Here is an 18,116-nt window from a genome sequence, read left to right on the forward strand (position 1 = left end):
CATGATAGGAAAACTTCTCTCTTTGGTGTATTTTATTAGACACATCTGAAAAAGAACAGTAGACGGGAAGAATGAAGCCGAAGTAGAAAGATGTGAGGCACATCATCTTGCCCCATGTTGAGAAGTTTCAGATTTATTAACATAGCAGGCCATGTGTGAGTCAAGTGTTCTAAGTCTCCTTTTGTTTACTGTTCAGCCAGACTTCCTATCTTACATCCTATTTCCCTCCCTTCTTTTGGCTTTTCCTTTCTTTCTTTACTTAACTATATACTTTTCAGCTTCCCCTCTCATTTTATCAATCCTTCTAACTATTATCCACCTGTTTTCTCATTCTCTAATTCTTGTTCTCAATCTTTCTTTTCTCCCTCTTTCTTTCACATTTTCATCCATCCATCCACATTCTTCTCTCCTCCCTCTTTCTCCACCTCTTTCTTTCTCCCTACTTTGTTTGCCTTTTACTTTTCCTCTGTCTCTGCTCCCTTTGCTTGCTGGACCATGAGGAATGTCACACTCACAAAGAATTAATGTCAAGGAATCGGCACACAAAGAACGTGTTCATTCAAGCCAGGTAGACAGCCAAAGCACACAATTTTGAGGTCTGTCTGAGCTGCGTTCGTTTAATTTGAAACACAGCGGATGTTATTAAACCACATCATTCAGCTTACAGATGTTCCTCTGCAAAAGTTAATCTGCTTTGTCTCTAGTTTCATAGCAGCATGGAGTTTTTTTTTTTGCTTCATTTTTTTAACAATAACTTCATCTTTTTCTGATCATCATTCCTATTGGGAAGGATTGCAATGCAAAGTATTTATCTGTGAAGCTCATATTCCAGATACAGTAATTTTCCCATCCTGCAGCAGTTCTCCTGTGCACAGATTCAGTAACCTTCTGGCTCAGTCCCATATCTCTATGGGCTTGAATTTCAGTCCTCATTAGCTTCTGTAGTGTTTGTAAAGTGGGCACAGCAGCTTCGGTTTACCGGAGTAATATGATCCATGTAGTCCTTTCACACAAGTGATTCTGTGCTCCGCTGCTGAACTCCTGACCCACACTGTTCACCCAGAGCAAGCTGAGAGATCGGGCTGATAGCAGGCTGAAACAAGCAACAGTCCAGACATCCATGGATTAGTACTAAAACTCAAAAACTTAATTAAGGGATAAATGTGGGGATAAACAGGAAACATAATTAAAAATGGAGAAATTCCATTCCCATACTTGACTTAATGTATCTCAAATATTTCCTTATGACTGAAAACTGTTGCATCCTGGGATTTTGTCAAAAGTCAAAACTCTATGTTTTCTGTATTGGAGAACTAAACATTCAGTCAGTGTGTTTCTTTATAAATAGAAGTTGCATAGTCATAAGAATGTTGTCTTTACCTCTTGTGTTAGTGACTGTTTCACATATCATTTAAGTTATCTGAATCTACCACCTTCACACCCTGCATTTTGGGTTTATATTGGTTTTTTTTTTTATGAGTTACAAGACATGATGCATCACTAGATTTAAAATCTGTCACTAATTTGACTGTTTACATGTTAATTTGGGGAATTGAAAACCTTTTGATGCCATGCAGTAGATGACAAAAATGAATCTGTGCCTGTGTGTTTATTGGCTGGAGCAGAGGGATGTCTAGCTCACCAAAGAGCTTTTCACACTGCACCAGGGTAAGAATGTCAGATAGTTTCTGTGCTGACAATAAAATAGGACAAAGTTTTGTAACGATGGCAGTCACCCTTACAGCTCTGAACTTCATTGTCGCAGCTTGTTGTAATAATAACTACATTTTTCTTTCAGGCATCCGTATGGGCAGTCTGGGCCTTTTCCTGCAGTGTGCTACCTCAACCTTCTTCTCCCTGGTCATGAGTCGCTTGGTTCGCCACTTTGGCTCACGATGGGTCTACCTGAGCAGTATGGTGAGCTTCACACTCTCCGCTTTGGTCATCTGCCTGTCCAAGAGTGTGGTCTTGGTCACTGTAATGGCGGCTCTCACTGGCTATGCATACGCCACGCTGCAGACTCTGCCTTACACACTCACCTGCCATTATCACAAGGAGAAAGAGGTTAGTACAAACCTAATATCTTTATACATACAGCTGGTGTGTTGACAAACTGTTTCATTGATAAGTTGATTCTTTTCTTGTTTCATTTCAGATCTATATGCCAAAAAGGAAAACCAAAAGCATACATAAAAATGGTATTACACCCAAGCGAGACTCTGTGTATTTGACTCCAGTGGAAGAGGAGGGTGGACTGAACCATAAAACCGGGGATGCATACGGGCATTCCTTCCTCAACCAGGACAGTTATGAGTACTACCCCAGCCCACAGAGCCAGAACGGCTCATCTCACAGCGCCGGTGGCACTGAACAAGAGGAGGCAGAGTTGGGGTATGAGAAACGTGGCGTGGGTTTGGACTTTGCCATCTTAGACAGCACCTTCCTCCTCTCTCAGGTTTTCCCCACCCTCTTCATGGGCATGATTGTTCAGTTCGCACAGTCTGTCACTGCCTACATCGCCTGCTCGGCCATCTTTGGTGCTGTCGCCATCTACCTGGCCAGTCAAATTGTCTTTGACCAAAAGGACCTCAAAAGCTGAGAATTAGGTGGATAAGATGTGGGAGTGATGGAATCATAAATAATCAATCATTCAGGTTCCATGGGTTGAACTCAGCAATGCACTACTGTTCCCAGAATGCCTTGCTCTACGTCCTTGTGCTTGCTTTTATGAAAGCTCTGCATCAAGGAAGTGTGTGTGTTTGTCAGTATGTGGCAGGGCATGAGAGAGGGTATGAGAAAATATCACAAGAGACATGTTATCTGCCAGTGCAGTTTCCGTGTTACAGCAGGGTTTGTTACCTGCCACCTGAAGAGTTAACACCCAGCGTGTGCCCAGGACAGGTGTGGTACTCTGTACTGAATGCTATTGAATTCTATAGAAATCTCTTTAAAAATGTTTTGTCGTCACACATTTTCTGTCCATTGTTTTCCTCAGGTACCACCAAACACATTTACTGTAGAACTCATCAACCTCAGATACACAGCTACTAACATTTTTTGTTTTTTTGTGGCCCTGTTCATAATTTTTAAATCTACAGTTTGTTAAGTACTGAAAACAGCACGTCAAACACAGTATTGGCTTGTACAGACTCATCTTCAGCATCAATAAGCAAGTCTGGGGACTGGTCATCATCTTATTGAGGCACGCCATGTGTTTCTCTATAAGGGCAGAATGGATCGATGAATGCATTGTTTCTGCCCGTTCAGAAAATAGCATTACAAGTAGGATCATTTAACCTTTCCATCCAGGATGAAAAACGCACTCAAAGGTGTACTCCAGTTATTTAGTCTTACAACTCTGCACAGTTGGGGAATTTGCAAGAGACAGAATGATCAAAATATCTTGTCTTTTAGTCCTTTCACCTGGTCAAGCTCCAAAATGCTGGATCCTACATTTCCCATCATACAACTTAATATCATCCTTCATTAGACCCTGTCTAGGTTTTTAAATGCCGTCATCATTCAAACTTCACGCCCCCAGTTTGCAACAAAGGTTTTATGTCAAATAGTTGTAGTCAAGATAACCCTGCTGACATCACTATGACGTCATCACGGTTGTCTTGTCAGGCTTGAGAAAGCTGAGAAGTACTCTCCGTGACAAGTAAACTGACTGTTGTGTGTAAAATTGGTGGAATAGCCCCCAGTGTAACCTATTACTTTATGAACAGTTTTACTGTTAATATTTTGTATACAAATTTACTGTACATCCCTATGGGAATTTTGTTATGCAACCTGTTGAGGTGATGTTATCAACTGTGGTGGTTTAAGAATTCATTTTTTACTGGAACTGGAATACTGCATCAAACGCCCTCTCTCTAGATAATCAAGAGTTGTCTTCTTTAGCGGACTGCTCATCCTGTCTAACAATGCTACTGATCAGGACAGTCGTCTCAGGTTAGTACCTTGTGTTAGTGTCTCATCCTGTCCTTATGCCACTGTTAAAACGCTTTCCCTGCGGCCTAAAAGCTCATGTTTTACTGTATTCTCAAATGACAATCTAGGACATCCAGATGGGCTTGTTGTGTAATGCTGTATAACAGTAAACATGCAGGGGGTGATGTCTGATAGAAGCCCACTTCACAGCAGCCATTCCTGAAAAGACCAAAAAGTCATGCAGTAAATGCAAATGTTTGGTTACTGAAAATGATCTGAGAGTAGGCACTGTATATTGATGGGCTGAAGGCCAAGCTAGTTGAGTTGAGGTGTGTGTGTGTGCGTGCGTGTGTGTGTGTGTGTGTGTGTGTATATATAACATGGAAAACAGATAGTGAGAAAGTAAACCGAGTAATATTTAAGTGTGTGGCTAATGAAAAGTGATACAACTCACACACCAGTCATTCACATTGGTTAGAATAACCTCTATTGACCTTTGCCCATAAGATGCTGTATGTTACAATGTATTGTGGCCTTCAGTTGAGCTTTTAAAATTGGCCCGTTGATGCAAACACCATCCAGGTTGTTTGATCCCACACAAGAGGTGATGAATTAGGTTCAGTGGATACAAATAGTCCTGAAGGATCTTTTTGTCTGAGGTGCACTCAGCATGGGAGAAGTAAAAAGAAACAGCAGAGGATTTGTTTGTAATGTTGACACTACTGCTTAGTCATATGCTTTAAAAAAAAAAAAAAAGAAAAAAAAAGAAATGATCATTTTCTCCCCTAAATGCACAGGAAAATATTGCCAAGCAGAACCTTAAGTGTCAGGAAAGGTTGTTTTACAAGTGCCTGTACATTTTTCAAACATTTTTTGTACATATGTATTTATTTATTATACTTTTATTACAAAATAGCATGTATTAAACTATTGGCCTCTTTGGCATCTTTCATAGGTGCAAGGGTGAAGGCTGTTTCTGTGAAAGAGATAAATTATTTGTATAGATGTGATATAGAAGCATCCTCAAAGCTATAATTTAATTTAACATCACCCACTTTATCCTGTAGTTTTGTTAACATCACGAAGCCTGTTGCTGATGTCTGCTGTCAGTTTGTATCAAATCAGCTTCAGATGAGAATACTGAAAGTTTCCACCTGTGGTCTTCATTCATATAGTTGACCATTTTTATTCCTGTTACACAGCTCAGATTTGTTTTTCTGGTGCAGTTGGTGCAAACAAGAAACCTCGTCATTTTGTCAATACTGCTTTATCTGGGTCTTTATCTAACCACTTGTTTCTCCTTATCAGAGATCTGTTATATTGTTAACAGATAAACACTGCAGATACTCTCACTGGATAGGTGGAGTTGTTTTCAGTCCCTGTTGCTCTAAACCAAATGTCCTGTTCCAGACAAAAAGGTGCCAATGGTCAGAAGTCGTCATATTCTAATGTGATTAATCAGGTTGTTTTTTTGTTTTTTAATCACAAGATTTCAGTCACTTGTTTCATTGTCATAAATGCATTCAGCCATAACAAAAAGTTGTATTTAATTTTCATTATACATCCATTAGATTGTGTATAAATATGCAGTTACCAAATAGATTTTATACAAAATAAAAGAACTGCATTGTCAATGAGATGTTGTCTTTGAGTAATTTTGTGAAACAGCATGCACCTTCCCAATTTTGAGAAACGGGTACATTATTGGTCATTACTTAATACAGTATTTGAACTTTAAAACCGAATATTACATAACAGGGGTCAATAGATTTTGTTTAGATAATTGTTAATCATTAAATTTGAAACGCACTTTGGTCAGGCTCTTAATATGACAGTGTTCTGGCAGGTATACTGTCCATAAAACTTAATGCAGCTGGGTCTCAGACACTGAGGAGTAAAGGCTGTGGACAAGTGTCTAAGAAATTACTTGGAAATGGTGCCATCCATTGGAAATGTTGGGGAACTGATGTGTGCAAGAGAGACTGCTGGGACGCAACTGCACTGGCCCCACTGACGCATGGGCATGCTGCTGGTGGCATTATCTATTACATGGAAAAGACGATAGGCTTTCATGTTGCAGGGAATGGCATGCTGACAATGTGTGCCATTTCATGACGGGCCTCTCCAGTTTGTTCCGCACAGTTCTCACGAATCCACCATAGGAAATGCAGGGGTTACAGTGTACCTATAAAAATATGATACTTTTTTTAAAATGCCACTCAGGGCCTCCGTTACCCAGCCGCGCAGTGCAGTTCAGGGGGACTCGGTGTCTTGCTCAAGGACACGTCAGCAGGGCGGAAGTTGGCCGACAATGAAGTCTTGAACCCTGATCTTTGCGGCTGAGGGGCGGAGGACGCCGCGCTGGCTCCTGGGTCCAGCTGATATGTGATTTTAGGGCCAGAAAAACACAGATTTGCGAGGGAAAGTTCTTGAACTGCGCAGCAGAACGGCGGCCCACTTGTCTCCGGTGACAAGTGGGCCTGTTTTTACACCTTCCTTCTAAATAAGGAAGCGGCCTGACAGACATATGACCACCGACCCAATTTGGGAGCAGCCCGAGTGCCCCATCGCGTCCCACGGCCGCTGTACGCCACCAATAAGCTTTCTCTCCTTCCACCCCAGCAGTGACAGTGGGCCATTCCCCTCAACTCTCCACAGACTTGGTATTTTTCCTGCTGTCAGCACCCTCTCTACCCTTGTATTATCCCAGCGGTGAAGTCAGCATGATGTCATCTAGGGATGCGATATCCCTGGCAAGGTTGAAACAGGGTTTTTGGTGAGTGGTAAAGGATTTATTCTGAACTCTTACCGAGAGGGAGACAGAGAGGGGGAAGAGAGAGAGAAAGAGAGAGTGTGTGTGAGAGAGAGAGGCGCGGAGGAGCTGCAAAACATGGTAATCACCACCACCAACATCACCATCACCATCACCTCCAGCTCTGCCGCGCACTCTCCCGTCTCCTCTCCTCCTCTGCACCGGGGCTTGCGTTTCATGCCCAAAGCCCTGATCTGCGCTCCAAAAATAACCCTCAGCCAGCATGCCGAAGGAAGCAAAACAAGAAGAGCGGTATTTTTAGGGTCATTAATTTCGACCACGTGGTCCGAAGGTAAACCGGATGGCCGTTGCGCAAAGGTTCCTCGTCAGTATGTCCTGCGAGGCCGGCACGCCGCACTGGACGCTGACCGCGTTGGTTCTCCTGGGCTTTCTGCTGGGGATCGTGTCAGCGTACCCTTTACCGAGCAGCAGGACAAATGCAACTTTACTGGAGAAACGATGGGAGACCCTCTTCTCCCGCTCTGTGCTGGGGATCTCCGGGGAGAAACCGGAGCTGAACTGGGAGAGTGACTATCTGCTGGGCATCAAAAGAGTGCGGAGGCTCTACTGCAACGTGGGCATCGGGTTTCACCTTCAGATCCTCCCCGACGGCAGGATAAACGGTGTACATAATGAAAACCAGTACAGTGAGTTTTACCTCCACCAATGTAATGCAATAGACATAAAAGAGAGGCAGAGTCAATAAGCATGGATCTGTGATGAGCAGGCTAGTCTATCCCCTCTATTAATTTGCATGATCATATGTCATCAATGCTCATAGGGAGCATTGAATTTCCTCCACGGCAAAGACAAATCTATTAAAACAAGTATCCATCAGTACTGAACACCCCCCCTTCCTCCCCCTCTTCCCCAAGCTCAACCATGACATGAATGTATGGACGCTTTTAGACACAACTTATTTTTACGCAGCCCTGTGAGGGCGGTCCAGAGACCAATGGCCGTGCACGTCAATGCAATTACTGCAATTATTGCAATAACCAGAATGCGCTTAATTGACACGCGCCTGGATGCCAATGTAAGATGGGGTGAAAGATGCAGAACAAAGGCTCGGCATGCTGCGCAGCAATCTGCAAGGTTACACCCATAGACGCAGAGAGAGCACAATGCTACAGTCATCATGGTATAAGAGTGAATCAGCCGGGATCATCGGGTGGTATTTCATGATTATTTTGACTCTAATGTGATGGGCCTCTTCTTTGTCCCAATCAGGTCTAATAGAAATCTCCACGGTGGAGAGAGGAGTGGTGAGCCTATACGGGGTGAAGAGTGAGTTGTTTGTCGCAATGAACAGCCGTGGAAGGTTATACGGAACGGTAGGTATGCACAGTATTTCATTTATTGTCCAGCAATATTAGTTAACGGGATCCTGAAAAAAAATGGGACAGCGTTGCAGCTTGATCAGCGTTTTTATCTATTTATTTTTATTTGCCTGTCATATTTTGAGATTCGACTCCTGCTCTATCTGCCATTATGTGTGTTGCGAAATCCATATATTTTAATTTCATCAGGAATTTATAAAGCTCTATTTAAAGCAAGTGTGCTCGGCCTGGTGGCCGATGGGTAAATAATGATGAGGTTAACAGATGCAGGGCTCAGTCCACACGCCTGTAGTGCGGTCATGTGTGTGAGGAGCAGGGAAAACCCCCTGACGCAAAGAAATCTGTCAGCAGAGTTGGAAATCGATTTTAATGGCAAAGCGCTTATTTCGCAGTGCAGTGCACATCACACGCATCAGCAGCACCAGCAGCCTCCCAGACTTTAACCACCAGAAACTTCAGGTGTGACTGTTTGAATTTTAGTGAATTTCATGAAGAAAGTAGATACATTTCTTAAACATTTACAAGTTTGACGGAATAACATCAGTCTCTAAGTTTCCTGGTCAGCATTCCTCACAGCTTTTTGGTTGTCCAGCCTCCTCACCAAACGGCACTTGTGCTCACTTAAGTTTGCAGAGCACCTCCTGGATTTTTCATACCCTGTGCCTATCCTGCAACTTTCTTATATAACAACTGAGTTTCATCAGTATAGCAGTAATTCTGTAGATCCCAGGCTGGAAAACATGGAAACTTTCTGTTTCTAATCTGATGGGAGACTGTCTTTATAGCCTAATAAAACTGATGTGGATCTCAGATAAAGGATTTTATACAAGGTCTAAGAGCAACAGCTACACAAGACTGAATGTATTGATTGTGTATTCCTCACCATTGTTAAAGAATTGGCTTTTTTGGACAGTTATTTGTTGTTTTATTATGTTTTAAATGACTGAAATACAGACAATCACCCTCTTAAAAACTGAAAATTCCTCAGAGCAGCAATAATGGGCTAAAACTTATAAAATAAAATTTTAGTGTTCCACAAAATACCAGCGTATTTTTATCAATGGCGTTTATTGTTGCGTGAATTTAAGCTCCCAGAGGCCTTCATTTTATCCTGCTACTGAATGTGTTGGATGTGTGTAGTCCCTTGCTGCCGGCAGTTTTTAAGAGTAAGCTAAATTTTTACGTCAGGTTTACGTGACAGTAAATTAAATAGGAAACAGACCCAAAGTCAATTCTCAGCCTCAGTTAATACATGTGAACATATAAAGCCCAGTCACCTGTCCACACGTGTTGTAAATTGACACCTTGAATATGGCTGTACATACTTAATACATAGTTTTTTTCCCCAGACGAACTTCATCAAATTCTAATTCAGATATTTTGTTGCAATCAAGTTTTATTATGCACCCACATTTTATTATCTTGATGTTTTTATGTTTTGTTGTTTGATAACAAAGAACCAGTGTTTCAGCTGGAATTGTTTTTGGTTGAAGTGTCAATTCTAGCACACATGAACTTGAATTTGTCATCCTCATCACAGAAAAAAGGCGTTTTTTTTTATTTAGAATTACTGGAGATAACCTTTAGAAGATGGGATTAGTTTTCTTCCAGAGTAATGACAGATCTTAATATATAAATGTTCCTGCTGGTAGGGGGAGGAAACGTGTTCAGTAGAGCCTCGCTGACACGTGGGTGCTGGTTTGCTCGCTGTGGCCAACATGTTTGACAGACAGAATGTGCGTCGGTTATCTGGTCATGAGTGATGAAGCGTTAGCTTGTGAGCAGGCTGATGATCTGATAAGAGATTGAATTAGGCCACATGCTCTCTGACGGACAGTATTTGCTGCTGTGCACTGTATGAGTCATGCACTGTCAGCTCAGCATAGCAGAGCAGTTGTTCTTTATAGTGGCAGATATTTAGAGCTTATTCTTATATAAAGGTACTTTATGAGGAAAATAGTTACCACTGTTACAAGTCTCCCTGACAGTTTAATTTAGAACTTTATTAAAGCTTACTGTGATTTCACCGCTAATTGTATAATTTAAATATTTATTTAAGATTATACTTTTAAAAACGGTTCATTTAAAATTATAGGGTGACATTTGGGAAATATACGTATGTTCTTTCTTGCAGATATGAGGTAGATGAGAAGTTCGATACCATCCCCATATGTGTCTGCTAAATATGAAACAGGGTCCAAGAAACAATTAGCTTAGCTTAGCAATATAGACAGGAACCAGGGGGAAAGAGCTAGCCTGGCTCTGTTCAACCCAGTACTTCCAAAACTCACAAACTAACACAATATATCTAGTTTGTCTAATCAGGTTGTGTTGTTATTTGGACTGTTGATTAATCAAACGAACAATAACGTGTTAATTAGTGAGCTTTGGAGGTGCCAGGTAGCCAGATTTATCTACCTATGAACACAGCCAGGCTAGCCGCGTCTTGTTGTTATACTTAACCAGAGCTAACTGTCTGCCTGTGTAGCTTCATGTTTAGCGATAATTGTTTTCTAAATATCAGCTGTTTTAATAGATTATTTGTCTTATTGTGTATGATCACATTAATACCTATTTTTCCAAGGAGAACAGTTGATGTATTTTGATATTTCAGAGCAGTCAGTGCCGCTGGGTGATTGAACAAAGAACTCTACATTGTCAAAATGTTTACTTGTCGTTCCCACTGCTGTGTCTAATCTATATTTATCTTTATATTTTTGTGCATGGCTCAAAATCTTTTTAAAGAGCTTTTTAATGTTTTGTCATCAAAGCTTCAAACTACAAACTGTCTCTTTTTTGAGCTGTTCATTAAACTGCAAACTGTCTGTCTTTGTCCTCTCCAGACAGTCTTCCATGACGAGTGCAAGTTCAAGGAGAGCTTGCTCCCAAACAACTACAACGCCTATGAATCTCTGGTTTACAGAGGCTCCTACATAGCACTCAGCAAGCATGGCCGCGTGAAGAGGGGCAACAAGGCCACCACTGCCATGACTGTAACGCACTTCCTACCCCGAATATGATGAGCAAAAACTGGCAATAACAAACTTATTTGCACACGTGGATTATTTCCCAGGTAACATAGATACCGTATACGTACGTACAAACACAAAAGACGACATGGACTGTAAAAGAAAGAAATACAACTATATCTGATAGTATTTATTCAAACTTTATATGTATATTTGGGTAGCTTACTTTGTATTAGAAAATTATGGAAATGCCATTCTTTGCTGCTTTTATGATTTTCATCATTTTGTGATATGACGGGGATGGAGAGGCGTCATTTGTCCCCTCAGTTTTTATGGGTGCTTGCTGGAATTGGCTGAGTCCTTGCCCTGTCAGTGGATGACGGTTCATCCCTTTGGAAATGAAACGGATACGTTATTACCTCAAAGCACCATATCCTGAGAAGAAGAGGAAGAAGAAAAAGAGAAATGTGTGCATGAAATTTCTACAGTTTGTTTCCTTGAAAACGTTTTTTTTTTGTCATCCATCAAGAACTTGGACATTTACCATTCGTTATGTTCGATTGTGTCTGTCACTGTCAGGGCAACTAGAGCACTTGCAAATATGGTGGTGGTTTTTTCTTGCTTTGTCATGAGGTGGCGGTGCCTTGAATTCCGACTTGCGGCCCCCTTACCCTTGCATGCGAGAAACGTGGTGCTCAAGTCAGAAATAGGAATGAAACGCAAGTCATCACTCCCTCAGACACCACCGGCCCAATTCCTAGAGGGCCAGAGGTTTCTCCACTTTATTTTCTTTCCATAATTAGATCAATTAAGTAATTGAGACTCTATGCTGCACAGGACCCAGTGGAGCCTCATGTTAATATGGAAAGCTAGATTTAGAGTCGGCACTCAACCCCCCCCCATCATGTCCAAGGGAGCTTTGACAATCCCAGGTTTTACTTTCACAAATTTTGTAGCTGGATCATCAGGCCAGAGTGAGTGTGTGAGTGTGTACTGAATGTGTGGGCATGCTTTTATTTTTAGTATGTATGTGGAACTGCTCAGTTTGAGAGCTGCTTAATTTGAGAGGGTTTTTTTTTTGTCTTTGGTTGTGGGTGCTCAAGGGGGCATCTGTGTAGCAGAATATCATAGACCTGACACTATGAAGCAAAATGTCCTCCAGTTCTGTCTGCTTTGTGTTGCGTTTTCCCCCTGTTCAAATTGAGTTGGTGCTTCTGATCTGTAGATATTTTATTGTTGATGGTTCACACTTATTTATTTAATTTGTTTTTGAAAATGTTGACTTTATCACAAAAGTGATGACAGGAGCTTTTTGACTTTCACACTGGTTTGACGATATGATATTTGGCACTAACAATAACCTGCTTATGCAGAAATGAATGAAGTTACAGTGGATGTCATCGATTAGTCAGTTAACTGCGAATATGATAGTCTGCTGCATTAATTTGAAATAGTGTAAATACTCCAGTTTGGAATGGCTTCAGCGTTCATGATCCTGAGATTTGTGAACAATACTTCAGGTTAACTCGGTCTGTCTGACATTTAGATGATGTGGATTGTGATTATTGATCCCAGAGCTGTTTAGATTCAGATTGGTCACTGAGTCACAGTATGGCTTCTTGTGAAAAAGGAAATACGAGCAGTGTTGCAAAAACCACCGAACCAAAGGGTTATATTAAGATGTTCATTCAGGCTTTGTGTATGCAGCATACCATACTTGAATTCAACAACTGCTGGCACTTCTCTTTCAGCTACTGTAGTTTTCCACTGTGGAGACGAAGGGGAAAGAGAGGAGGACAAAGAGCCGGCAAAGTTGAAGATAGCAATGATGGCACTTCTGTATGTGGCTCTGGTTGTTTGTCTAACTTGGCAAGGATGTGGATAATGCGGGGTGAAACACCTGAGCATAAGCACTGGTGGGCCCCTCGTCTGTTGAGGTCAGTTTGGACAGTCAGCGCAGGGTCTTGGGATTCTTGTCCTATTCAACTGAGCTGCTTTTGTACCAAGGTCGGAGATGTAGGCTTTCTGTCTTCTGTGTTACTGATGTAGGCGTGTTTTCTGGTCCATCTCTATGACTTTTACCTAATTATATTTATGGAGCTCTGCACCTGTGAGGCTGTTTCTCGATCAAGACAAGAATAGTTGTCAGAATCTTTTTAATGCTGAAATGAGGTGCAACTGATCTCGACTTTTGATGATTTTGAATTTCGGTACTTGACCTGCAATATTCTGTAAGCAGCAAACTACCAGTCAGGCCAGCTTGGTGAAATAACATTTAAAGACAGTAGTGAGGCTCTTACAGATATATCTTATCATATTTTACCTCATGCCCTCTTTAACATTACTGTAACGCACTGACAAAATGTCTGTGAGCAATGGTTTACATGCCCTTTAAGCTCCAGCTTCTGTCTAGTAGCAGAGACAGATGTGCAGTATCTGGTCAGAATGAGTGCGTATGTACTGTATGTATGTATGTGTGTGTGTGTGTGTGTGTGTGTCCGACTGAGCGCGCTCCTGTCATATTCTGTTTCTGCCAAAGCGACTGTAGAGATGGTATCAGATCAATTTACCTTGAGTCAGGAATAACAGGGCATTGTCTGACTGCACAAGCTGATGTACTGTACTCTCCTCACAGGAGAGGATGAAGACGAGAGTGATGGGAAAAAGTAACACAGAGGCTACTGAGAGATGTGTGTCAAAAGAAAGCACTGAGTGTGGTTTAAGCTGGCGGTGAATGTAGCAAAAGGCCACGTAAAACGAATCAAATGCTTCCAGGAAAGGGACACTTGAGTTACCAGGCTGTCTGTCAGACTGAATACTGTGATCCAAGAGAGCAACTTGACACTACAAGGATGTCATGTTTAATGTTTTTGAATATTGACACCATTGATAATTGTGTTTAGGGGATTTTGCCTTGAGCATCTTATTACTCATTTTGACTAATCAGCCTTTATCACATCACTATGATCGTAAAATGATCATTTGTAGCTTTTTTCTGGGCTGATCTCATGGCAGTGAGGAGTTGGTTGGAGAGGTATTTTGGCTAATTTGTCAAAATATACAAAAGGTGCAATTTTATTTTATTTTATTTTATTTTATTTTATTTTATTTTATTTTATTTTATTTTATTTTATTTTGTTTTGTTTTATTTTATTTTATTTTATTTTATTTTATTTTATTTTGTTTTATTTTGTTTTATTTTATTTATTTCTTTTTGCAATGGAGTGCAATTTACTGAGCAGGGGGAATATGCTGTTTTCCCTTGCTATGCTTTCATCAAAACAAGATGACATGCAAGATCAAAAGCACTTGTTTTTAATGACAACATTGTGTCAATTACTGTATGTTTATTTTTGATTTATTATGGTATGTTTCAGAGGACACTGTCAGCACAACAAGCAATGTTTTGAGTGGTAGAATGATGGGAACTGCAAAGTTACACTGGCTCCTCAAGCTGTATGAGACATGATGATAAGTTGATATTGTGGGAAATGAACTTGATATTGTTTACACCTAAAGCAACTTAGCTTGGTGTTAGATTTTCAGAGCTTGAGAACCGAAAGTCTAAACAAAATATTACCCTGTTACAAGTTCTACAACTTTTGCATGATGTTATTTCGAGGCAGAAAAGGTTGTATGATATAGCAGTAACTGAGAGAAGCTAGTGAATGGTTAAGAAAAATATAATCTTTCAACATTAACCCTTACTTCCTTAATTCCCCATTATGCATATAGAGTTCTGAATGGACTAGGTATGTGTTACCCCCTTTGATTAAGGATCCAGTGTCTGGATTTTGCCATTGTGCTTATCATACCTGTTCAGCTGGTTTTAAAATGTGTTGGTTCACAGGGAGCTGGAGGTCTGTGGGAGGATCTGGGATCAGACTTGTGTGTGTGTGTCCCTGTGTGCCAGCAGCCTTTGTGTTTCTCTCTCAGTTTTCTATTCCTGCACTGAGGGGAGAGTGCTTCCTCTGAGTCCCCCTCCTCTTTTTTAACATATACCTCACCTTCTGCCTTAGTTCCGATTATTGAAATGATTGTAAATTAGTTTGAAACAACAGACTTCTCCAATCATTTGTTTCTGAAAAATATGATGACGAGTAAGTAAAATACTATATTACAAATGGTTTTCCTTTTATTTTTGTACGTATGTGCTGTGCACAGCAGTCAACTGTATTCCTGAGATGATAATAAAAGACGTTTTGTAAAAGCTGTTGTGATTGAATACTTTTATGTTGCATGCTTGACTTTTTGACCCTGAACGACACAGATTTGATATCAGAAGAACTGGCAAAGGAACTGAGCCACTGACAGTGTTGAACCTCACCATTACCATGACCTGGTATGTGTCGCCCTCTTCTGGTGAAGTGGGACAACAAGTACAAGGGCCACGTTTAACAGACTGGAAGTAAATGTAGCTGAAAATAAACTGAAACTGAAACAGAAACAGAATTTGTACAATTTTTTTGCAGGTTTTATGTATAATTCAATTCCTGCACATGACACTACTTAAAGGTAGAATACCGATAGTGTTCAATTGGTGCAATTCCAGGAAATACATTTTAATGAAATGATAAAGTAGCACAACAGAATAGTTTAGTCTGCACAGCTGCTCAGCTGTATAAACTAAAGCATCAAACTTTATGAATATGTTTGAAGAATAAAGTTTCCAATAAATACACGATGAAGGAATATCTCTTTGTCCTTTAATGGAGCAATTCTTTCAAGGACATTACTGCTTTTTCAACTCAACTAACTAAGCCTCCACACAAGGGCGAAGGTTTGCATATGGACAGTAGGGACATATCCCTACCAATATATTGAGAGGACAGAATTGTCCATACCAATATTTGAGTGAACTTGTTCACACTATGTTTGTAGTGAAGTCATATGAGATCATTCCAATGTGCCCTCCAAGAGGCTATGTCTCTAAGACAACCGATTTAGGCATGTTAGCATTTGATTGGCTGAAAGGGCGGGGGCTATCTGAAGACTCACTTCAGGTGAGAAGATCACAGTTGCACCTAATGTCACCAGGAAAATGTCAACTGATCTTATTAAAATTAAATGTTGTCTAGCGTTAACTAGCAAGATGACCCTAAACATAAAATGGTGGTATATAAAGTATGGGTTTAATCTCACATTGCGTTATGTTTGCCATATGTTTTTATTTTTACATTTTTATGTTTTTTTTTCCTATTTGATGTTTTTATGTCTTACTATACATAGTCTGTTTATATGATAAAGTGGTTAGATCTGTTTCCTCCTGTCAGAAGGTTCTGGGTTCAAATCCAGGTCCGGGCGCCTTTCTGTGTGGACTTTGCATGTTCTCCTTCTGGCTGTGTGGGATATATCTTAGTATTCCAAAGACATGTAGATTAGTTATATTGGCAACTCCAATACGTTACTATAATATGACATTTTTATGCCTTACTATATGATGTATTTGATTGTTTCATGCCTTACTACATACTATGACGTTTAATGCCTTATTATAATATGACATTTTTAGACATTTTTATGCCTTATTAAATTATGAAATTTTTTGACGTTTTTACGCCTTACTATACTATGTCTCAACATACAACAACCTACTAAAAAGGTAGAAAGGTGGTACAGTGGTTAAAGCTGTTACTTAGCTGTCAGAAGGTTCCGGGTTTGAATCCAAGTCCTGACGACTTTCTATGTGGACTTTGCATGTTCTCCTGTTATTCCAAACACATGCAGTTTAGTTATATTGGCAACTCCAATGTCTTATTATAATATTTTATTATACTTTTTGAGATTTTTATGCAATACTATAATGTGATGTTTAATGTCATACTATACTATGATGTTTTTTGTGATTTTTATGACTTACTATACTATGACGTTTTTTAACGTTTTTATTCAATACTATACTATGACGTTATTATGCATTATTATACTACGACATTTTTGGACAATCGTATTCCATACTATACTATGACGTTTTTTGACATTTTATGCCTTACTATACTATGACATTTCATGCCTCACTATACTATGAAGTTTTTGGACATTTTTAAGCCTTAATATACTATGCCGTTTTTTGCCATTTTTATGCCATAATATACTATGACGTTTCTTGCCACTTTTATGCCATACTATACAATGATGTTTTTTGCCATTTTTATGCCTTACTATACTATGACGTTTCATGCCTTACTATACTATGAAGTTTTTTGACATTTTTATGCCTTACTATACTATGACGTTAAATGCCTTACTATAATATGAAGTTTTTTTGACAATTTTAAGCCATAATATACTATGACCTTTTTTGCCATTTTCATGCCTTACTATACTATGATGTTTTTTGACATTTTTATGCCTTACTATACTATGACGTTTTTTGCCATTTTTAAGCCTTACTATACGATGACGTTTCATGCCTTTCTATACTATGAAGTTTTTTGCCATTTTTAAGCCTTAATATACTATGACGTTTTTTGCCATTTTTATGCCATACTATACTATGACGTTTCATGCCTTACTATACTATGAAATTTTTTGACATTTTTATGCCTTACTATGACGTTTCATGCCTTACTATACTATGAAGTTTTTTGACATTTTTAAGCCTTAATATACTATGACGTTTTTTGCCATTTTTATGCCATACTATACTATGATGTTTTTTTGCCATTTTTATGCCTTACTATACTATGACGTTTCATGCCTTAATATACTGTGACGTTTTTTGACATTTTTATGCCATACTATACTATGACGTTCTTTGCCATTTTTATGCCTTACTATACTATGACGTTTCATGATATTTTTATGCCTTACAATACTATGACGTATTTTCACATTTTTATGCCACACTATAATATGACGTTTTTTGCCATTTTTATGTCATACTATACTATGACGTTGCATGCCTTAATATAGTACGACGTTTTTTGACATTTTTGTGCCATACTATACTATGACGTTTTTTGACATTTTTATGCCTTACTATACTATGACGTTTCATGCCGTACTATACTATGACGTTTTTTGACATTTTTATGCCTTAATATACTATGACGTTTTTTG

At 39.6% G+C, this 18,116-nt stretch overlaps 2 protein-coding genes across 3 annotated transcripts in view; both read left to right on the forward strand.

The window, feature by feature from the left end:
- slc45a3 (solute carrier family 45 member 3) overlaps positions 1-5,570 on the forward strand; it is a 31,141-nt gene extending 25,571 nt beyond the window's left edge. For both annotated transcript variants that reach the window (XM_022750013.1, XM_022750014.1), the window contains exons 5-6: positions 1,799-2,064; positions 2,156-5,570. In XM_022750013.1, the coding sequence (XP_022605734.1) occupies positions 1,799-2,064; positions 2,156-2,599 (710 nt within the window). In that variant the 3' untranslated portion in view covers positions 2,600-5,570. The remainder of the gene's footprint in view (positions 1-1,798; positions 2,065-2,155) is intronic.
- Positions 5,571-7,046: 1,476 nt separating this feature from the next.
- fgf6 (fibroblast growth factor 6) lies at positions 7,047-11,105 on the forward strand. The gene is made up of 3 exons (XM_022750007.1): positions 7,047-7,392; positions 7,976-8,079; positions 10,929-11,105. Exons 1-3 carry the CDS (start codon positions 7,047-7,049, stop codon positions 11,103-11,105), a joined length of 627 nt encoding a protein of 208 aa, XP_022605728.1.
- The last annotated feature ends 7,011 nt before the right edge of the window (positions 11,106-18,116 follow it).

Source organism: Seriola dumerili, unplaced genomic scaffold, assembly GCF_002260705.1.
Source record: "Seriola dumerili isolate Sdu_G_001 unplaced genomic scaffold, Sdu_1.0 BDQW01000147.1, whole genome shotgun sequence".
Classification (NCBI taxonomy): Eukaryota; Metazoa; Chordata; class Actinopteri; order Carangiformes; family Carangidae; genus Seriola; species Seriola dumerili.